Below are 24,036 nucleotides of genomic sequence, written 5' to 3'. Positions count from 1 at the left end.
TGATTTAATCATTCCACATGTATACATATATCAAAACATCACATTTAAATACAAAAATTAGCCAGGCGTGGTGGTGGGCGCCTATAATCCCAGCTACTCAGGAGGCTGAAGCACGAGACTCGCTTGAACCCGGGAGGCAGAGGTTGCAGTGAGCCTAGATCGCGGCACTGCACTCCAGCCTGGGTGACAGAGCAAGACTCCATCTCAAAAATAAAAAAAAAATCACATTGTACCCCATAAATGTATACAACAATGATTTGTCAATTAAAAATAATATCAGTCCTGATATTTGGTAAAGTCCTTTTGCCTTATTCTTCAAAACTTCAAGAGGCTATTATTTGCTTTGCATTTCCATATAAATTTTAGAATTCATTTGTCAAGTTTTATCGCCCCATCAAAAAATAAGCCCGAAGAAAAGGAAGATGATAGTAAATATCTATTATGCTATTTTCTATTTCAAAAATTTATGGTCATATTCTAATTATCTTCTTTCTTTTGGGGCTTATTTTAATCTTATTCTTTCTGATTGAACTAGGTGCTTAGCTCATGACATTTTATTTTTTATCTTTTTAATATACGTATTTAAGACTTCATGGCTTTTCTTAAGTACCGTGTAAGCTGTATGCCATAATTTTTATAGTAATTTTGTTACTGTACAGTTAATGTGTATTTTGATTTTATTTCACCATGAGTTATTTACAAGTGTGTTTCTTAATTTTCAACCACTTATCAATGTTATCATTATCACGTAATTACTAATTTCTACCTTAATTGCATGTGGTAGGATAATATATCCTGTATTATTTTAATCATTGAAATTTGTTGTGATTTTCTTTATAGCCTTGTACATTTTTGTAAATATACCTAGTGAGGTTTTTTAAATGTGTATTTTCTTTTGCCATCGATGGGTATGGTATTCTCCATATTTCCATGAGGTCAGGTTTGTTATTCAATCTTGTTCAACTCTTCTATATCTGTCCTAACTTCTTTAATCTCTCTAATATGTTAATTTATGAAAGCGATATGGTATGAGGAGAGACATTTATTTTTTTTGTAGTTTTGTTAATTTTTGCTTTATATATTTTGAATCTTCATTATTAGGTGTATAGAAATTTATTATATCTCCCTGGTAAGTTGAACCTTTTTTCTCATTATTTCTAGTAAAACCTTTCACATAAAAGTCTTTATTTCTTGTTATTATAGATGATTTTTTGGTTAATAATTACATAACATATATACTGTCAACTTTTCTGTTTTCTTATGTTTTAGATATGACTCATAAACAATATGTAGTTAATTTAGTTTTAATAACTTTTAATCTTATCTGATAACTTTTTTATTTGCACTGGAGCCTTTAGTTCCTTTACATGTAAAACACTGCGGAGGCCGGGCATGGTGGCTCACGCCTGTAATCTCAGCACTTTGGGAGGCGGAGGTGGGCGGATCACGAGGTCAGGAGATGGAGATCATCCTGGCTAACATGGTGAAACCCCGTCTCTACTAAAAAATACAAAAAACTAGCCGGGCATGGTGGCGGCACCTGTAGTCCCAGCTACTCGGGAGGCTGAGGCAGGAGAATGACGTGAACCTGGGAGGTGGAGCTTGCAGTGAGCCAAGATTCCGCCACTGCGCCTCCAGCCTGGGCGGCAGAGCAAAACTCCGTCTCAAAAAAAAAGAAAAAAAAAATCGCTGATATATCTGGACTTGAAACTATCATCTTCTTTTAATGCTTTCTATTTAGCTTGCCCATTTTATGTTCATTTTCCTTTCTGTGTTTTTGTGTGTTTTTTTTTCATGTATTTGTTTCATATTTGGATTGATAGCTTTAAAATCATTTTTTCTCCTCTTCTAATATAGAAGACTTACAATCTATTTTTATTTAGATTTAGTGGGTGTTTTAGTAATACACACACTTTACTTTCTAAAGTTTTTGTATCTGTAAGTTGTATTTGATTCTTTAATAAAATCATCTAGTTTATTGTTTAAATGTCCTGTTCTCTGCAGATATTTTAAACTTCTTTTGGTAGAGGTCCTAAAGCTTTTATGTAATATACACCTGATAAATTCAATATCTGAAGTATGGGGATTTGCTTTCTGCTCTAGCTGTTTCTGTTGTTTCTCTCTCATTGTGCCTAGATTCCTTGTTTTAGTGATCTTTCTCTGTATACTGACCAATGTCTCTGAAAAATTATTTATGGGGGTTTCCCAAAGCCTAATACAAAAATGTCATTTTCTAGTGATCGATTTATGTTTGCTTCTGCAGGTCACCTGAGGCACAATTTGCAGGTACTTTAAATTAAATTCATGACTTGAGATTTATTGGATCAAACATTAATGTGGATTTGAGTTGCAAACTTAGGAGAGTAAGAGAGGCCTGCTTGTGGTTTAAATGCTTTTGCAGGGGGATCGTTCTGTCTGTTTTATTTGCCTTAATTTCTCTATGCCCTGTTCAAACTAAAGCAACTCTCTTGCAGTCTCCTGGGGTTTGAAGAAGATATATAGGCTTGCTTCTGATTCATCGATAATCTGAAATCGTAGCATGTGTTTGTGTGTATGTGTGTGCATACGTGTGGTCAGACTCCACACCACTTGAAAATTCTAGGCTTCCGTTTATTCACTGCTTGCTCTATGAGGCTGTCAAAACCACAACATGGTTTGGTAGCTCTGTATTTATTTTCTCTTTTCCTTGGATTGCTGTTTTTATTTTTTTATTTTTTAACTTCCTGAGGTTGTTTTTCTCTCTTATTTAATCATAAAGACATTGAGTAATGGCAATTTATTAATTTATCCATCTGTACAGTTTTGGGTTTATTCTCCCCAAAATAAAGTTTTGCTTTATAGTTTTGCTGCCTTAATTATTCTTGAGATGGTGTTATTTAGAGAACAAATTTCAATTTCTGTTTATTCAGTTGTGTTAATTATGATGTTTGAATCTGTCTTCATGTTTGTCAGCTTAATCATTGCAAACTGAGTGCTGTGTTAATTTACATCAACAACCCAATTTCTTTCATTTATCTTTTATTTATAAGTTTTTATTTTATTTAGTTGGCAGTATTATTATTGAAAGCAGAAGGTTTTATGAGTTATTGCTAATAGTGGAGATGGGTAAAGACTAGCAACTATACTTATATATACCTCACAGAAGAGTACAGTACAAAATATATCATGGAATGACCACATACATTTTTGCTAGTTCAGCACCTAGATTTCTAAATTACGGTGTTTATGTGACATTAGTTTGTATTTTCCTAACAGTCTTCGGGTATTTTTAGAAGATGAAACATGTGTTGTATAGTACAAGAATGTTTATCTGAATCCATTCTCAATAGCAATGTACATAATCAAATTCCCTTTTAGACATTGGATTTTTGCCTTTTTTCCATTGTTATTGACAATCAAACTTCCTTCCACCCACTGTTTTCTGTTATTCCTGTCTCTTTTAATGAGAATTTTAGAGGTGATGTATTTTCAGTTGTGTTAACTCTGAGGCAAGAACCCCAAATTAGAGGTATCCATATAGAAACCCACAAAAATATTGAATAGAAATAGACAGAACTGCAGTGTAATTAGATTGGTAACATTAAATTCAATAAGGAAGAAGGTAGAATGTAGATGATTAAAAAATAGACAGAAGGCAATTAAGCTGTAGTAAACAATTATAAATTACTAGTTCAAGAAACTTGATTGATAAAGGAAAGAAGATAACAGCTAGAAAGAAACATATTGGTAGAATTTCTCTTACAGTGGAAGAAACTTTGTTATGTTTATAGTCTAAGAGAAAGGAGTCATTAGAGAACAAGAGATTTAAGATACAGTCAAGAAAGAGAGTTGATGGAAAGGAAAAAAGTTGATGAGGTCAGAAGCTTAGGTTGAGAGATTATCCTAAGATAGGGAAGGTTCACCTCATTTTCTGAAACAAAAAGAAAAAGTAAGGATAAATATAAAAGTGAGTTAATTTTGTAGGTTGAGACAAGCTGATGCCTTAAACTGGGTTTCACACATGCAGGCTCTGAGATTAGGATTCATATGAAGGTACCTTCTTGGGAAGTGTTTCCAGAAAAAAAATAAATAAAACAGTTTTGGGAAGTGGGGCAAGGAAGTGAGGGTGGCCAAGCAAGGGTAATGTATCAAGCAAAGTACCATGGAAACTATGTGGGTCACACCTCAGTGTTGTCCCTATCAGAGAGCTGTATTATTTGTACTTCTGTATCTCTCAGTCTTAGTTTAGGGCTGCCCTAGTTTGGAAACTCAAATTCTCAGGCAATTCTGATTGTCAATGTGCACAGGCAAAAGTTAGTTTCAGCAACCTGAGGACAGCTCTAATCCTCAGACAAAGAAATGCAGATGCTGCCTTTTGGGACGGAAGGCTCAATGGAGTCAGGGTGTATGAAACTGGTGAAGAGATCCAAGGGGATATGAATGTGGCACTAATAATTAGCTAGTGTCTAATATGGGTGGTCTGTCTCTTCTGATCATCTTGACTTTTTACTGAAAGAATATACTAGTTTCCTTAAATAGGCAACTTGAGAAGAATGACAAAGGTTTAAAAGATTTGAGAGGAATAGGGAAGAGGACTGGTTTACAACAAATTGAAGGATTATTGAAGAATGCTGGTATTGGAAATAATGGATTTATTGTGGGATTTTCTTCAGCTGCTTTCATCAGTCTACGAGAAAACAGATTCTTTGTGGATTGATCCCAAGTAGGGTTTCTAGGCAAATACAGTGGAAGGTCATATAAACAAGGTGCTGAAAGAGTAGTCCAAGTAAATTACTTTGGATCCAGCCTTGAAATGAAAGGAGGTAACACTAGGCAAGCCCAAGAGCCTGGGTGGCAATGAAAGGATCAAAAGACTAGAACACTAATTTCAAAGAGCAAGTGGAGTAGGAGTAAAAGTTTATAAACTAGAAGAATAACAGAATAAGGTCAAACATCAAATACCATAGTTTAATATTTCTGATATAGGAGCAATTATGCATAAGATACAGGGTGTGATTGAATGGAAGAGAAAATCATAGAGATTGTGCAGATCAAATAACTATGATAGATATATTATATACACAAACAGTGAAATACTGAAAATGATGGAGGGACATGAAAAGCATAAACTTTGGTTATTGTAGCCTTGTAGTATAGTTTGAAGTGGAGTAGTGTGATGCCTCCAACTTTGTTCTTTTTGCTTAGGATTAACTATTTGGGCTCTTTTTTGGTTCCATATTAATTTTAAAACAGTTTTTTTCTAATTATGTGAAGAATATCAGTGGTAGTTTAATGGGAATATAAATTACTTGGGGCAGTATGGCCATTTTTATGGTATTGATTCTTCCTATCCATGAACATGGTACTGGCACAAGAACAGACACATAGACCAATGGAACAGAAAAGAGAACTCAGGAAAAAGACCACACACCTACAATAATCTGATCTTTGACAAACTTGACAAAAACAAGAAATGGGGAAAGGATTTCCTATTTAATAAATAGTGCTGGGAGAACTGGCTAGCCATATGCAGAAAATTGAAACTGGACCCCTTCCTTACACCTTATACAAAAATTAACTCAGGATGGATTAAAGACTTAAATGTAAAACCAAAAACTATAAAATGAAGAAAATTCTAGAAGAAAATCTAGGTAATACCATTCAGGATATAGGCACAGGCAGACATTTCATGACAAAAACATCAAAAGCAATTGCAATAAAAGCAAAAATTGGGCCGAGCGTGGTGGTTCACGCCTGTAATCCCAACACTTTGGGAGACCAAGATGGGCGGATCATGAGGTCAAGAGATTGAGACCATCCTGGCTAACACAGTGAAACCTATCTCTACTAAAAATACAAAAAATTAGCCAGGCGTGGTGGCACGTGCCTGTAGTCCCAGCTACTCAGGAGGCTGAGGCAGGAGAACGCGTGAACCTGGGAGGCAGAGCTTGCAGTGAGTGGAGATCACACCACTGCACTCCAGCCTGGGTGACAGAGCAAGACTCCATCTCAAAAAAAAAAAAAAAAAAAAAAAAAGACAAATGATATCTAATTAAACTAAAGAGCTTCTCCACAACAAAAGAAACTATCATCAGAGTGAACAGACAACCTACAGAATGGGAGAAAATGTTTGCAATCTATCCATCTGACAAAGGTTTACTATATAGAGTCTACAAGGAATCTAAATAAATTTACAAGCAAAAAACCCCATTAAAAAGTGGGCAAAGGACATGAACAGACACTTCTCACAATACATTCATGTGGCCAACAAACATGAAAAAATGCTCAACATAACTGATCACTAGAGAAATGCAAATGTCCATCAATGATAGACTGGATTAAGAAAATGTGGCACATATATACCACGGAATATTATGCAGCCATAAAAAAGGATGAGTTCATGTCCTTTGTAGTGACATGGATGAAGCTGGAAACCAACATTCTGAGCAAACTATCCCAAGGACAGAAAACTAAATACCGCATGTTCTCACTCATAGGTGAGAGTCGAACAATGAGAACACTTGGACACACGGCAGGGAACATCACATACTGGAGTCTGTTGTGGGGTGGGGGATGGGGGAGGGATAGCATTAGGAGAAATACCTAATGTAAATGACGAGTTGATGGGTGCAGCAGACCAACACGACACATGTTTACATATGTAACAAATCTGCATGTTTTGCACATGTACCCTAGAACTTAAAGCATACTACTAATAAGAAAAGAGAAATGCAAATAAAAACTACTTTGAGATACCATCTTATGCCAGTCAGAATGGCGATTACTAAAAAGTCCAGAAACAATAGATGCTGGCGAAGTTGCAGAGGAAAAGGAATACTTTTACACTGCTGATGGGAATGTAATTAGTTCAACCATTGTGGAAGACAGTGTGGCAATTCCTCAAAGATCTAGAAGCAGAAATACCATTTGACCCAGCAATCCCACTTCTGGGTATATACCTAAAGGAATATAAATCACTTTATTATAAAGATACATGCACGTGTATGTTCATTGCACACATTGGGAGGAACAGCATACACTGAGGCCTGTCCACAGTGGGTAGGGGGAAGAAGAGCATCAAGAAGAATACCTAATGAATTCTGGGCTTAATACTTAGGTGATGGGCTGATCTGTGCAGCAAACTATCATGGCACATGTTTACCTATGTAACACACCTGCACATCCTGCACATGTACCCTGGAATTAAAAAGTTGAAGAAAAAAATAGTATACAGAAAAGCCACAAAAAGATAAAAGTATGAACTGAGCATAGTTTCCAAATCAATGTGGGGAGGCTACAAGGAGGCAGATATAAGATTGAAAGGCAGAGAGTGATACAGATAGGAGGCATGAACCTCAAGTAAGAAGGACTGTGGTGCACTTGCATAGACAAGGCATGATTTCAATGTGGCATTGAAAAAATGAGATACTTCTCATCTTGTCTCTCAGTTGCATAATATATGGGAGTATGCACATGCCACACTTCAGAGGAAAGTTAATGAAGTAGTGTCTTCAATATAAAGCCCAATTTATTTAAGGCAAAGAGAACAGAAGAGTTTTCCTTTCGGCAACAAAAGCCAAAATTGACAAATGGGATCTAATTAAACTAAAGAGCTTCTGCACAGCAAAAGAAACTACCATCAGAGTGAGCAGGCAACCTACAGAATGGGAGAAAAGTTTTGCAATCTACTCATCTGACAAAGGGCTAATATCCAGAACCTATAAAGAACTCAAATCAAATTTACAAGAAAAAAACAAACAACCCCATCAAAAAGTGGGCCAAGGATATGAACAGACGCTTCTCAAAAGAAGACATTCATACAGCCAACAGACACATAACAAAATGCTCATCATCACTCGCCATCAAAGAAATGCAAATCAAAACCACAATGAGATACCATCTCACACCAGTTAGAATGGCGATCATGAAAAAGTCAGGAAACAACAAGTGCTGGAGAGGATGTGGAGAATAGGAACACTTTTACACTGTTGGTGGGACTGTAAACTAGTTCAACCATTGTGGAAAACAGTCTGGCAATTCCTCAAGGATCTAGAACTAGAAATACCATTTGACCCAGCCATCCCATTACTGGGGATATACCCAAAGGATTATAAATCATGCTACTATAAAAACACATGCACACGTATGTTTATTGCGGCACTATTCACAATAGCAAAGACTTGGAATCAACCCAAATGTCCATCAGTGACAGACTGGATTAAGAAAATGTGGCACATATACACCATGGAATACTATGCAGCCATAAAAAAGGATGAGTTCATATCCTTTGTAGGGACATGGATGCAGCTGGAAACCATCATTCTCAGCAAACTATCGCAAGAACAGAAAACAAAATACCGCATGTTCTCACTCATAGGTGGGAATTGAACAATGAGATCACTTGGACACAGGAAGGGGAACATCACACACCGGGTCCTATTGTGGGGAGGGAGGAGAGGGGAGGGATAGCATTAGGAGATATACGTAATGTAAATGACGAGTTAATAGGTGCAGCACACCAACATGGCACATGTATACATATGTAACAAACCTGAACGTTGTGCACATGTACCCTAGAACTTAAAGTATAATAATAAAAAAAAAAGTTGAGAGCATAGGAGAACTTGTTTTCCATAAAATGAAGGATTGAAAGGGCATGGGGGAAAGGTTTTAGAAAAGAAGGATAGTCTTGACATTATATCTCTGAGAAGAAAAGGATGCCCAGAGTTGTGTGATCATTAACTCATGAAAAAATTCACTCTTTTTTTTTTCCTACAAATATTTTATTGAGTAACAGTCATGTGCTAGACTCTACTCTATGGCCCAGAGTTAGAGTTAATTTCCTGAACTAATGAAGCTTATATCCAGTGGGAGAAATGGAAATAAATAAGTACATAATGTAATTTTGGGTAGTCATATATCCCATAAGAAAATGGAATTGGATAAGGAGGCAGAGAGATATATGGGAAAAGCATTTATGATGAGGAAAGAGCAAGTACGAAGTCCCTTAAGGCTGGGTGTTTTCAAGGAATATTAGGAAAACAAGTGTGAATTGGTATGAGTAGGGGAGACCGAAAGTAGAAAGAGGTGGGGTTTCAGAGGTAGCCAGTGGTCAAATAAAGTAGATTCTTATAGGTCACGGCAAGTACTTAGGATTCTGAAAATATCCACTGGGAAAGTTTGAGAAGAGAGTGAATCTGACTTATATATATATTTTTCTAAAAAACCCTCATTCTGACTACTGTCCAGAGAATGGACTATGAGGGGGCAAGAGTTACAGCAGAGAGAGAGAAGTTAGCCATTCATTGCAGTCATGGGGGTGGTTTTGAACATCTAGGGGGCAATGAAAGTAGTGAGAAGTGATCAGAGTCTGGATCTGTTCCAAAATCAACAAGATAAGCTGATAGTTTGAATATAGGGCATGGAAGAGAGAAATCAAAGTATGGATGTGGATTGGATAGGGATGGCTTTGATATGTAAGAGAAGAGTCCTTGGTCCCATGTTCTTCTTTTTCTTCATTGATTCACTTTTTGGCTGTTTTGTTCACTGCTGTATTCCTAGAACTTAGAATGGTGCCTGGTACATAGATGATACTCCATAAATTTTGAATGAATTAATACTAAGGGTGGATTCAGTGGAGTGATAGATGAAATTACTTGATTAATATAGATAGTATAAGGGAATGATTGCTGAGGAAGTTGAGATAAAGATAATTATTGAAATGGGTTACCATAAAAGGCAGGCAGAAAAATTGAGAAAGGGTTGGAGGAATATCAGGTCAAGGGATAATTTTTTTTCAAAATGATCGATGATATTGCATTACTTTTATGCTGCAAGGAATGAGCCAGTACAGAATGACAAACTGACAAGTGTGGGAGAGATGAGACAATAACTAAATAATATATTTGACCAGGAGACAGGAAATGGGACCCAGGGCACATGTAGGGGTGCTCACATTAGATAGGAGCAGACACTGCTGGTAACAGGGAAAAGGTTAAAGTATATGGCTGACATTCTGGTAGGTTGGTATAGTTGATATTAGGAAGAAGAGAGTGTCGTCTTTTGATTGCTTGGTAAGATAAGAAGCAAAGCTATTTGAAGAGATTCTGGGAAAAGAGTTATTTCTTCTCCTAGAGAGAAAAGAAAGTAAAATATTAGTTATCTCTGAGAGTGGGAGAGTGAGTTGGTTTGGCAAGTGCAAAAGGATCGTGGGACATTGAAGTATGTTGAAGAAAAATTAAAGAGAGGCCAGTCAGGCATTATGCAGATTTTTCCGGATATATTAAGGTGCTTATTCATAGATGGAGAGTTGGATTTGACCAAGGTTTATGTTTTTCCAGGCAGGTACAATAGAGTATGAGAGAAACAAGTGTATTCAGGGTGTATACCAGAGAATGATTATACTGATTTTAATTATGGACTATGTATGTTATCCAAGCAGGGTAAGAAAGTAAATGAGAACATGAAGATGATGATGAGCAATTCAAAGATTGTAAGATCAATAGATTAGAAATCCATGGAGTGGGGTGGAGTGGGTGGATGTGGGTAGAAGAATTGACAGTATGAAGGCACTAGATGAAAAATGTTGGAAATATGTGGTCAGAGAGTGATTAGAGATCATGAATTTGTAATGACAAGTCTTAGGATATGGCCATGGAAGGGACAACTAGTTTAGGGTGGAACTGAGGCTCATTGGAGGAAAAGAGGTCAAATAATGGACCTGTAGTTTACAGTGACCAAAGTTTACTATATGTCAAGCTTAAGGCTAATGCTATATATGAATTAGATTATTTAATTCTTATAGCAAGAATGGATTAATTAATCCATTATTTGGATTAGAATTTTGAGTCAAATAACCTGCCCGATTTCAAATTTCTATGTGGTATATCCAGAATTGAAATTAAGATGTTTTCGTCTCCAAAACCTTTATGAATGACAGTACTTTGAGGCTAGGTGGAATTAGATGAGCTTAAATGAAACTCTGCTGACAAGTTGTGACAAACAAATGGCAGAGTTGGCTTTGTAGTCTCTGGGTAGCAACACGTGGAATGACTTTGTTCAGGTAAAGTTCTGGCAGACATCCTCATGTTATCCAAACAGGGACATCTGTAAGCATAATGTCAGTATCTGGTGGTTTCTAGGTACTGAAATAAAGAAGTTTTAGGAAATTCCAATAGAATTATTTGTTATATTGGTACCTTGTACATAGCGGGTGCTCAAATGTGATAAAATGAATTTGTCTTTGGACCAGACTTATCAGAAGACTTATACCATTAGCAGGTGTTTAACTAGGCATTTTACATATGTTATCTTATATAATATTTAAAACCTTTACAAGATGGATGTTATCCCCATTTTTTATGGAAGAAGTAGCTCATTAAAGCCTAACACAACTAGTATTTGGTAGTGGCCAGTAACCTCTCAGTCTTGCAGGTTCCAAAGCCCATCCTACACCTTATCCTTCTTAACCAATTTTCCTCATTTAGGAATGTGACCTAGTTACAATACCATTCATTTATTCACTATTACGTACTGATTATTTGTCAGATATTCTTCTATGCATTGGGTATACATCTTTGAATTAAAAAAAAAAACAAAATCCTCATCCCCATTGAACTTTTCTATGTGAGAAACAAGCAATTTTTCTTCCTTTTACACACAAAGGAAGAAAAATAGGACAGACAATTGCATAGGATCTATGAGGAATGTGTGGAAGGCTTGAAATTTTAGATAGGGTGGCCAGGGAAGCCCTCAATGAAAAGATGATATTTTAATAATGCTATGAAGGAAGTGAGGGAACAAATTATGTGAAAATTGGATGGAAGAACATCCCAGGTAGAGGCGATAGCAGGTGCAAAGGCCCTGGTGCAGGAGCATACCTGACATATTTCATGAGCAGCGAAGGAGGCCACAGTGGCTGAAGTGGAGTGTGTGAGACAGGAGGGTAGTAGGGGATGAGACTAGCCAGCTATTTGGAGATCAGATCATGTAGGACCTTGTAGATCATATATTTATTTATTTATTAATTGACAGATAAAATTGCATGGATTTACCATGTACAACATGATGTTTCAAGGTATATACACACTGTGGAATGACAAAATCCAGCTAATTAGCATATGCATTCTCTCTTGTAGTTATAATTTTTATGGTGACACATACAAATGATCAATAGGTATATGATAAAATTCTCAATATCACTAATCTTAAAGGGAATGTAAATCACCTCACACCTGTTAGATTGGGCATTATCAAAAAGACCAATCATGTTAGAGAGGATGTGGAGAAAAGGGACCTTCACACACTGTTGGTGGGAATGCAAATTAGCACAGCCATTATGGAAAACAATATGGAGTTCTCTCAAAAAAAAAAAATTAAAAATAGGGCCAGGCGCAGTGGCTCATGCCTGTAATCCCAGCACTTTGGGAGGTCAAGATGGGCAGATCATGAAGTCAGGAGATCGAGACCATCCTGGCTAACATGGTGAGACCCCGTCTCTACTAAAAATTCAAAAAATTAGCTGGACGTGGTGGCGGGCACCTGTAGTCCCAGCTACTTGGAAGGCTGAGGCAGGAGAATGGCGTGAACCCGGGAGGTGGAGCTTGCAGTGAGCCGAGATCACACCACTGCACTCCAGCCTGGGCGACAGAGCGAGACTCTGTCTTAAAATAAATAAATAAAAATAGAGTTATATGATTCAGCAATCTCACTACTGGTTATATATCCAAAGGATATTAAATTAGTATGTTGAAGAGATATATGCACTTCCATGTTAATGCAGCATTATTCACAATAACCAAGATATGAAATCAACCTAAATGTCTGTTAATGCATTAATGGATAAAGAAAATGTGGTATGTATACACAATGGAGTATTATTCAGCCTTCAAAAAGAGTGAAATATTGTCATTTGTGACAACATGGATGAACCTAGAGTACATTATGTTAAGTGAAATAAGGCATACAGAGAAAGACAGATACCTCATGATGCCACTTATATGTGGAGTAATCTAAAAAAGTGATTTCATAGAAACAGAGAGTAGAATGGTTGTTACCAGGGGCTGGAAGGTGTGGGCTGGTGTGGGTAGATGTTGACTCAAGGATACAAAATTTCAGTTATATAGGAGGAATAAGTTCAAGAGATTTCTTGTACAGCATAGTGACTAGAGTTAATAATATAATGTATTCTCAAAAAATGCTGAGAGAGTGAGGCTTTTGAAATGGGAAGAAATGGGAGGATTTTGAGCAGAGGGAAGAAATTATCTGCCTTAAACACTTTAAAAGTTCCCTCTGCCCACTGTGTAGGGTACAGACTCTAGGGGAGCAAGGACAGAGGCAGCAAAACCAGTTAAGAAGCTTTTACAATGATCTTGACAAGAGATGACAAGCTAGAGTGGTAGCAACAGAGGTAATGATCAGTGGCTTTATTTTGGATATATTTCCTTTTGAATGGAATGCCAATGAGACTTGTTAATAGATCAGATGTGTGGTATGAACATTAAGGAGGAGTCAAGAATGACATTAGAGTTTCAATCAGAGCAATTGGATGTGCGGAGTCACTATTACTTGAGATGGGAAATACTGCACAGGACCAGGTCTATATATGTGTGTGGGGGTGGATATCTGAACTTCAGATTTGAAAATGTTATGTTTAAGATGCCTCTCAGACATTTAGGTACAGAGCTTTGTGAGAGATATCTTGAACCTAACCTGGGTTTAAGTTTTACTTATGAGTTACAATATGAGTTTAAGATATGTGTTATCTCCTGGAACCCATATCTAGATACAAAAATAGATTTGAGGTAATATCTAGAATGAAGATATTAATTTGCAAGTCATCAACTTATAAATGATATTTTCGTCTATTTGTTTGTTCCTTGTACCTTCCTTTAGCTCTTGAGTAGGGTGAATTTGTCGGTAATCATTTGCTAATTTGACCATGCAAGTACACGTTATAATGGCCTGAGCACGTGTCATGATTATGTGTTCATGTATCACGGATAATCTCATCTAACACCATGATTATCTGAATTTGCACAAGAGTTGTCTCCTCCTGTTTCACAGCCAATCTGCTCCTACCAAAGGCATCTGCATTTGTGCCATGGTTGGCTGTAAACTCACAGGACTTTTTTTTTTTATGTGCTGTACTTATATAAGCATACACTATGGTTGTCTACTTTTGCAACATAGCCTGGCTTCTTGATTAAAACCAGCATTAGGTTTTACTTTCTGCTCGTATGTCATGGTTGTCTGAATATTTGTATGATGTTCCTTCACTGTAATTTTCATTTTATTCACCGTGGATATGTGCATTATATTTGTGTGTTCGTACATTACAAATAGCTATTTATTCACTATTGTCATCATTACCCCAAGGATATCAATTCTTCACTATGTTCACTTGCAACTATATCTTACCTTTCTGCTACAGTGGAAATTTTTTGACCATGTCGGCCTACTCATGGACCATGACCTTTTCTGTTCCTGCACCATGGTAGTCTACTTCCATAGCACTGTAGTCTGCTCCTAAACTATGTCACTAAATTCCTGTAGTATGGTTTCTATGATACATATATTCTGTGTGCATTTATCATGGTTAAGAATTGATGTACCAAATGCTTCTTCACATGTGTCATGTTTGTCTATGCATATACTGTATTTGCCTCCAGCTACATGGATGTGTGATCATTTTTGAAGGCTCTTTGTTTCACTGTCACAGACATGTTATTTAGTTATGATTTCATGTAATGCTGTTGTCTTTTTTATGTATCATAGTATATATCTTAGTTTTCTCTTTCCAAATCATGGGAATTTAATTGCCATCTATTCTTAGTGTGATAGTTAGCTGCTTACCTACCATGATAATTTGAACATAACCCATAGTGATATAGTAGAATAGCATAGCTGAACACACACTGTGGATCTCTTTGTTTACACAGCATGGCCATCTTCTCCTACACCCAGGATTGTTATTCATGGACTCATGTTTTCTAAGCATGCATCATGGCTATGTCTTATGTTCCATGGATTATTTCTACAATTTGAACTTCATATCCTAGCCCAAGTGTCTCTGTTCCTGTAGAGTAGTTGTCAATTCATGTATCATGATTATCTGAGCATTAATTCTTGTCATATGATTATACATTAAGGTCTGCTAAAGCACTGTGGATGTTTGAGCATATATCATGGTTACTGCCCTTACCATGGAAGTTACTTGTGCTCGGAGTTGTCTGATCATGCACCATCTTTTCTTACTCATATACTATGGTTTTTGGAGCAGTACCATTCCTGTATACTCCTATAAAATGTCCATCAACTCTTTTATTGTTCATGAACCATGGATGTCACAGCTCATATATTAGGTTGACCATAAGAAATTGCTTTCTTTGGTAAAACCAAAATTTTGAAATATTGGCAATTTCATATGGTGCAATCTAATACTATGATTATCTCTATCTCTAATGTTGACACTTCATCATGTCATAAGTCTATCTTCTCCATTGTTGTAGTTTTTCGTATGCCTATACCAGATTCATGAAAACAGCTTAATATAGATCCAGTGGCTGCTTTTTTGAGGCATGTGGGATGAATTTAAAAGGACTTTTGTTCTTAATCTCTCACCAACCAGAATAGCTCCTTAATGTGCATCTGTTTTACATATTGGTCTCTTGTATAAACTTTCTTGAAAAAAAAAAAAACCAGTTATATATCTCTCCATTTTCTCTGAAAATTAATCCACTGATATGACTGAAAAAGGGTATGTTGTTGGGTCAGAGTTAGGTCTCCTTCAAGTTCTCAGTATCTCATATTCAAAGAAGCCACACAAATTAGAGGTAGCAAGTAACCATCACTTTATTCGCTGCTTTCTTAACCCCGTGCCTTGGGTAGATCTCCACTGATCCAGAGTTCATAAAACAGCCTTCCTTATAGGGAATTCCAAATTACTAATTCTATCACCAGTATAATTTGCTGACCTCTTAGATATTTCAGTGTCAGGAAGTAGGCTTGGATCTCTCTTTATGTTGTGGCCCCCATCGAAAGGAACAAGTTTGCTTTCAAATATCTCTTTATGGGGAAATACTGCATTTTTATTCAAGAGCCATGATGTCTCATTATTCAGTATTTTCTCAACCTAATTTAGAGGAAACAGTCTATCCACTTCGGGCCATTTAATCTTTTGGAAAATTGTTTAACTCTATGAAGATGGGAATCAATCCCAAAAATGCTATAAATGACTCCAGGTCTTAATATACTAGGATACTAGGATTCTCTACAATATTACACAGTTAACCAAGGCAAAGGACTTTGTAACACTAAAGATCAAACAGAGGATTGGAGGGAAATAAAATGAAGACGTGAGAGAATATTTTTAAGATCTTGGATTGTAAGAGGTAACCCAAGCTGAGGGAAGTTCTGTGATTCACCTGATCACATGGGGTGAAGCCAAGGAAAGAGATGTTGCAGTAACCTCAGACTCCTGATTACTGACTTAGGGCTCTTTGCACTACTCCATGCATCCTTTCTTGGATGGGCTCTGGTATATTTAGCAGAAAGTTATATTGGGAGTGATTTTGGTGGCATTGACAAGCTGGGAAAAGGGGACTATTGAATTAAGCACTGAGTAACTAGACACTAGAGAAGTTAAATGACTCTAATGGAGTTTAATAACATCTCTTTCTCTCTTTTTTTACCTGTTTCTCCTCTCGCCCTTTGTTTTCTACTCCCTACCTCTTATCCCTTATCTAAACTGTGACTCTCACAGGTCTCTCCAAGTTTGTGCCAAAGAAGATGATAATCACACAAATGAGTCACTATTACATGACCAGCCTTGGGATTCTTTTCCTGATTAATATTCTCCCTGGAACCACTGGTCAAGGGGAATCAAGACGACAAGAACCTGGGGACTTTGTGAAGCAGGACATTGGCGGGTAAGAACCCCTAACTCTTAGGATGAAAGAAGACAATGATAAATGTTTGCCTCAGACCAAAACTTCTGGATTTTCCCCTGGTTGAACCCAAGTACTCTGGTCTCTGATACTTATACATTACATTATATTAAGAAAAAAGGTCATAGGCTCAGACTCTCAAAGTAGAAAGAGATCTCAAAGTTTTTTCTTCTTTATTTATTTATTTATTTATTATTATTATTATACTTTAAGTTCTAGGGTACATGTGCATAACGTGCAGGTTTGTTACATATGTATACTTGTGCCATGTTGCTGTGCTGCACCCATCAACTCGTCAGCACCCATCAACTCGTCATTTACATCAGGTATAACTCCCAATGCAATCCCTCCCCCCTCCCCCCTCCCCATGATAGGCCCCGGTGTGTGATGTTCCCCTTCCCGAGTCCAGGTGATCTCATTGTTCAGTTCCCACCTATGAGTGAGAACATGCGGTGTTTGGTTTTTTGTTCTTGTGATAGTTTGCTGAGAATGATGGTTTCCAGCTGCACCATGTCCCTACAAAGAACACAAACTCATCCTTTTTTATGGCTGCATAGTATTCCATGGTGTATATGTGCCACATTTTCTTAATCCAGTCTGTCACTGATGGACATTTGGGTTGATTCCAAGTCTTTGCTATTGTGAATAGTGCCGCAATAAACATACGTGTGCATGTGTCTTTATAGCAGCATGATTTATAATCCTTTGGGTATATACCCAGTAATGGAATGGCTGGGTCATATGGTACATCTAGTTCTAGATCCTTGAGGAATCGCCATACTGTTTTCCATAATGGTTGAACTAGTTTACAATCCCACCAACAGTGTAAAAGTGTTCCTATTTCTCCACATCCTCTCCAGCACCTGTTGTTTCCTGACTTTTTAATGATTGCCATTCTAACTGGTGTGAGATGGTATCTCATTGTGGTTTTGATTTGCATTTCTCTGATGGCCAGTGATGATGAGCATTTTTTCGTGTGTCTCTTGGCTGTATGAATGTCTTCTTTTGAGAAATGTCTGTTCATATCCTTTGCCCACTTTTTGATGGGGTTAAAACCCTAGAGGAAAACCTAGGTAGTACCATTCAGGACATAGGCATGGGCAAAGACTTCATGTCTAAAACACCAAAAGCAGTGGCAACAAAAGCCAAAATTGACAAATGGGATCTCATTAAACTAAACAGCTTCTGCACAGCAAAAGAAACTACCATCAGAGTGAACAGGCAACCTACAGAATGGGAGAAAATTTTTGCAATCTACTCATCTGACAAAGGGCTAATATCCAGAACCTACAAAGAACTCAAACAAATTTACAAGAAAAAAACAAAGTTTTTTCTTCTTAGACAATACCCTGGCCCAGGCTTGAATCACCTCTGTAATATCTTTAAAATAGTTCTTTTACTCTCAATTTTATCTCTCCTCTCTTAGATCTTCAACCTTTTCCTTTTTATTGGCTGTGGCTCATTAGCATTTAAACATGATAATGTTTAAGAATAACTCAACTTAAATTTAAAAATCTTTTCTCCAGATACTGCCTTAATTATTTACTCCCATTCATAGCCATATTTCTTGAAGGAGTGGTATCCTTCATTGCATCTATTTACCTCTCACACATTCATTCACTTGCTGCCATCTGGCTTCCAACCCAATGACTCTAAGGCAACTTCTGCAGCCAAGATGGCCAATGTTGGTTCCGTTGCTGAAATGAACACTTGTCTGTTCTTACGTTCCAATATTGTTGACTTCTCCATCCTTAACTTCATTTTATTGTGAAATAAAAATACACATAGAAACATGCATAAAATATAAACATATAGTTTAATAATAATTCTCTTTGGCTTCAGAGACACTACAATTCTCTGGAATTTTGATTGGGTTCTCTAGAAACAGGGTATGAAACAAGGATTCTTGAGCAAATGATTTATTGAGAGGTCAGTTTCAACAGAAACCTGTAAGGAAGTAAGGGATGGAAGATAGGGAAAGAGAAGAAGTGAAACAAAGGTGCAGCCTCAATTTGACCTCATGAGGAGAAATGGGGCATAAATGGCACTAAAATATTTGTCCTACCTTGAGGCAAGGGACCCAGGCTTGTGTACTCTCACCTCAATTAGTCTTTACCTGTGGATCCCCTGGAGAAAGGCATAGTCTTCCAGACATTTTAGGTGAGGCGACTCCCTTCCACAGATAGTAATTTTCCAAAGTAGCTGCAGGATAATTTCACTGGCCCAGTAAAAGGGATCCGAGAATAGTATTATACCAATAGTAAATACTACATCTGATTTTCTTTATACTTTTACGACTATGCTTTCTGCAATATTTTCCACAATACTACACAGGAACATCAAAGACCTTTGTGATATAAAGATCTTTTTTAGTCTTCTTTTGTTCACCCCTCAGGTGTTTGTGTTTTTCCTTGTTTTGTTCTAGGCGCACTTCTTATCCTACAGATCCCCTGAGTGATTTTATCCATTTCTATGATGTAATTACCTTATATATGTAAATGCCAATGACTCCCATCTCAATCTTCATTCCAGACTTCTCTTGAATGTCAGACTTCTATATCCAACTGTCTACTGAACATGCCCACTTGGCTATTCCACACACTTCTTAAGCTAAGCATGCTCATTGTATTTAATTATCTTCATCTCCCTCCCCCACCCTAAAGAACAAACATAACAAAACAAACAACAAACAGACAAAAATATTCCTCTTCCTTTTTTTTTCCTGTTTTAGTCAGTGGTACCACTATGTACCCAGTTGTTCAAGCCAGAAACTTGGAATCATTTTTGCCGGTTTTCTACCTTTTACTCTCCAGATCGACTCAATCACCAAGATTTGTCATTTCTACCTCCCATATCTCTTGGATTCATCTACTTTTTTCCAACTTTTCTGCTAGCACCCTAGTTTAGTCTGATGTTGTCTCCCACTTGGACCACTGCACGAACCTTGTCTTACTTCCTAAAATCTTGTTTCCATCCAAACTAACCTCCACCCTGTAACTATTTTTTCCTATAATGCATGTTTGGCCATACCTACCCTATTTAGAGCCCTTTCATGGTTTTCTGTTGTCCCTATAATAAGGTACAAACTCCTTAACATGATTTTATAAAACCCATTAGGACCCAGCTTCTACCCACCTTGCTAGCCTTATTTCTTAGTCTTTCTGCCACCAAACTCTGTTATTCAGCAATGTTGAACTCCTTTTAGACTTTAAAATCCCTTCTCATCCAAGGAATAGCATTACTAGAAATGACTTCTTAGTCCTGCAATATTTCAATATTACACAAGGTATTTTATTCCTTGGTAGTGACTTTCTTCTTTTTGGTTTTACATTTGGCTATTGTCCTATATTCTTGGAAGCATGCATCTTGAAGTAGGAAGTATTCCTAATTATTTTTGCAGGGTTGATTATCTTAATGTACTCTGAGTCTTTTCATCTTATATCAGCATTTTTACAGTAATCTCTGTGGCTGAGGCTGCAGAACTGGGCTTGTATGTCCTTAGAATCTTGGTATATAAGACTCTTTTTGTTCTTTCTTCCAAAATGGAAAATAAAACCAGTTCTGTTTTGTTAACTCCTCATGTATTTCACTTCACTGGGCCATGATAGATTCTAAATAAGATGAAGGTTCTAAATAAATGAACCTTACCACTTCAAGTGTTAAAGCCTTTTACATTTTAACTCTGATAATACAGTGTTCTAAAAATATATTGCATATTTTCTTATAATCCTAAACAAGGATTTTTTAAACAGAATAGTCCCATTTCTTTGTGACTTTTGGTCATCATAAAGAAAATTCATGGTTGCATGCCATGGCACATGCCTATAGTCACAGCTACTTGGGCGGCTGATACAGAAGGATCTCTTGAGCCCAGGAGTTCAATGCCAGCCATGGCCACACAGTGAGACTTTATCTCTAAAACAAACAAACAGAAACAAACAAAAAACTCTCAAGCACATGTTCATTATATTCATTTGAATCTTTTATTCTTTCTTTTTTTTTTTTTTTGGAGATGGAGTCTCACTCTGTTACCCAGGCTGGAGTGCAATGGCATGATCTCGGCTCACTGCAACTTCTGCGTCCTGAGTGCAAGCAGCTGGGATTACAGGCATGTGCCACCACGCCCGGCTGATTTTTATATTTTTAGTAGAGATAAGGTTTCACCATGTTGGTCAGTCTGATCTCGAACTCCTGACCTTGTGATCTGCCCACCTCGGCCTTCCAAAGTCCTGGGATTACAGGTGTGAGCCACTGCGCCTGGCCAGTGTTAGTTCTTACGTCCCGTCTCCTGTTTACAATGGTTTGTTGGCATCCTGTTGTTGCTTAGAAAACCAGATAGCCTAGGTTTTCAGTAATTATGTCAAGGAGGAGGCCAAGAAATCCTACCTGAAAAAGCAGAGTGAAGTACTTGATTTTAATAAAGAGGCAATACAATCATTGCATGTTTTCTTTCTTTCTTTCTTTCTTTCTTTCTTTCTTTCTTTCTTTCTTTCTTTCTTTCTTTCTTTCTTTTTCTTTCCTTCCTTCCTTCCTTCCTTCCTTCCTTCCTTCCTTCCTTCCTTCCTTCCTTCCTTCCTTCCTTCTCTCTCTCTCTCTCTCTCTCTCTCTCTCTTTCTTTCTTTCTTTGTTTCTTTCTCAGGGTCTCACTCTGCTACCCAGGCTGGAATGCAGTGATATGATCATAGCTCATTGTAACTTCAAACTTTCAAACTCCCGGGCTCACATGATCACATAATCCTCCTGCCTGGGCCTCCTGAGTAGCTGGGACTACAGGTATAAGCCACCACATACGGCTAATTTTTAACATTATTTTGTAGAGATAGGGTCTCACTGTCTTGCCCAGGCTGATCTCAAACTCCTGACCTCAAAAGATCTTCCCACATTGTCCTCCCAAGGTATTGGTATTACAGGTGTGGGCCACCACACCTGATCTCTGTTTCTTGAATTAGAAACACTTTTTTCTTTACTTTCCTCCAAGCCCAGTGCAATTAATACTTTTGAGGCACGAGACTACTAAAATCATGGCTCAAATATTAGGGTTGTTTTCTCCCGAATGTCTTTTGAGTAAATAATGAAATTAAGGTAGAAATAAAGAAATTTCTTGAAAGTAATGAGAACAAAGATACAAACACCAGAATCTCCGGGACATGGCTAAAGAGTGCTAAGAGGGAAGTTTATAGCACTAAATGCCCAAGTCAAAAAGTTACACAGATCTCAAATTAACAACCTAATGTCACACCTAGAGGAACTAGAGAACCAAGAGGAAACCAACCCCAAAGCTAGCAAAAGACAAGAAATAACAAAAATCAGAGCTGAACTGAAGGAAATTGAGATGCACAAAAACATACAAAAGATTAAGTCCGGGGTGTGTTCTTTGAAAGAATGAATAAGATGGATAGACCACTAGTTATTCTAATAAAGAGAAAAAGAAAAGATCCAAATAAACACAATCAGAAATAACAAAGAGGATGTTACTACTGACCCCAGAGAAATACAGAAAACCCTCAGAGACTACTATGAACATCTCTATGTGCACAAACTAGAAAACCTAGAAGAAATGGATAAATTCCTGGAAACATGCAACTTCCTAAGACTGAACCAGGAAGAAATTGAATCCCTGAACAGACCAATAACAAGTTCCAAAATTGAATCAGTAACAAAAAGCATACCAATCAGAAAAAGTCTAGGAACAAATGAATTCACAAATTCTACCAGATGTATAAAGAAGAACTGGTACCATTCCTACTGCAACTATTCCAAATAATTGAGGAGGAGGAACTCCTCCTTAACTCATTCTATGAGACCAGCATCATCCTGACACCAAAACCTGGCAGAGACACAACAAAAAAGAAAACTTTTGGCTAATATCCTTGAGGAACATAGATGCAAAAATCCTCAATAAAATGTAGCAAACCAAATCCAGTAGCATACCAAAAATTGAATCCACCTTGATCAAGTAGACTTTATGCCTGGGATGCAAGGTTCGTTCAACATATGCAAATCAATAAATGTGATTCACCACGTAAGTAGAACTAAAAACAAAAACACACATAATTATCTCAGTAGATGCATAAAAGGCTTTTGATAAAAATCAAAATTATTTCATTAAAACAAAGGACTACAGGTATAAACCACCACCCAAACCAGGCATTGAAGGAACATACTTCAAAATAATAAGGACATCTATGAAAAAACCCACAGCCAACAGCATACTGAATGGGCAAAAGCTGGAAGCATTCCTCTTGAAAGGCAGAACAAGACATGGATGCCCTCTCTCACTACTCCTATTCAACATGGTACTGAAGTCCTAGCCAGAGCAATCAGGCAAGAGAAACATATAAAAGGCATACCAATTAAAAGATAGGGAGTCTAACTATCTCTGTTTGCAGACAATATGGTTATATACCCAGAAAAGTCTCTGCCTAAAAGCTCCTTGATCTGATTTTAAAACTTCGGCAAAGTTTCAGGATGCAAAATTAATGTACAAAAATCAGTAGCATCATACACCAACAACATCCAAGCTGAGAGCCAAATCAAAAACACAATCCCATTCATGATAGCCATAAAAGAATAAAATACCTGTGAATACAGGTAACCAGGGTGGTGAAAGAGCTCTACAATAAGCATTACAACACACTGCTCAAAGAAATCAGAGATGACACAAACAAATGAAAAAAATTCCATGAGCATGGATAGGAATAATCAATATTGTTAAAATGGCCATACTTCCAAAAGCAATTTATAGATTCAATGCTATTCCTATCAAACTACCAATGGCATTCTTTATAGAACTAGAAAAAAACTATTTTAAAATGTATATGGAACCCCAAAAGAGCCCAAATAGCCAAGGTAATCCTAAGCAAAAAGAACAAAGCTAGAGACATCACACTACCTGACTTCAAACTATACTATGGGGCTACAGTAAACAAAACAGCATGGTACTGGTACAAAAATAGACACATAGACCAAGGGAACAGAATAGAGAGCCCAGAAATAATGCGACAGACCTACAAACATCTGATCTTTCACAACGTTGACAAAAGCAAGCAATGGGGAAAGAAATCCCTATTCAATAAATGGTGCTGGGAAGGTGGATTAAAGACTTACATGT

At 37.1% G+C, this 24,036-nt stretch overlaps 1 protein-coding gene across 1 annotated transcript in view; it reads left to right on the top strand.

The window, feature by feature from the left end:
- Window positions 1–24,036, top strand: part of GABRA3 (gamma-aminobutyric acid type A receptor alpha3 subunit) — a 288,587-nt gene that overhangs the window by 76,028 nt on the left and 188,523 nt on the right. The window contains exon 2 of the mRNA XM_025372543.1: window positions 16,742–16,907. Within this exon, the coding sequence (XP_025228328.1) occupies window positions 16,768–16,907 (140 nt within the window). The 5' untranslated portion in view covers window positions 16,742–16,767. The remainder of the gene's footprint in view (window positions 1–16,741; window positions 16,908–24,036) is intronic.

The sequence above is a fragment of the Theropithecus gelada genome, chromosome X, assembly GCF_003255815.1.
Source record: "Theropithecus gelada isolate Dixy chromosome X, Tgel_1.0, whole genome shotgun sequence".
Taxonomy (NCBI): Eukaryota; Metazoa; Chordata; class Mammalia; order Primates; family Cercopithecidae; genus Theropithecus; species Theropithecus gelada.
The sequence above is the reverse complement of the archived record's forward strand: the minus strand, read 5'-3'. Positions and strand labels throughout refer to the sequence as shown.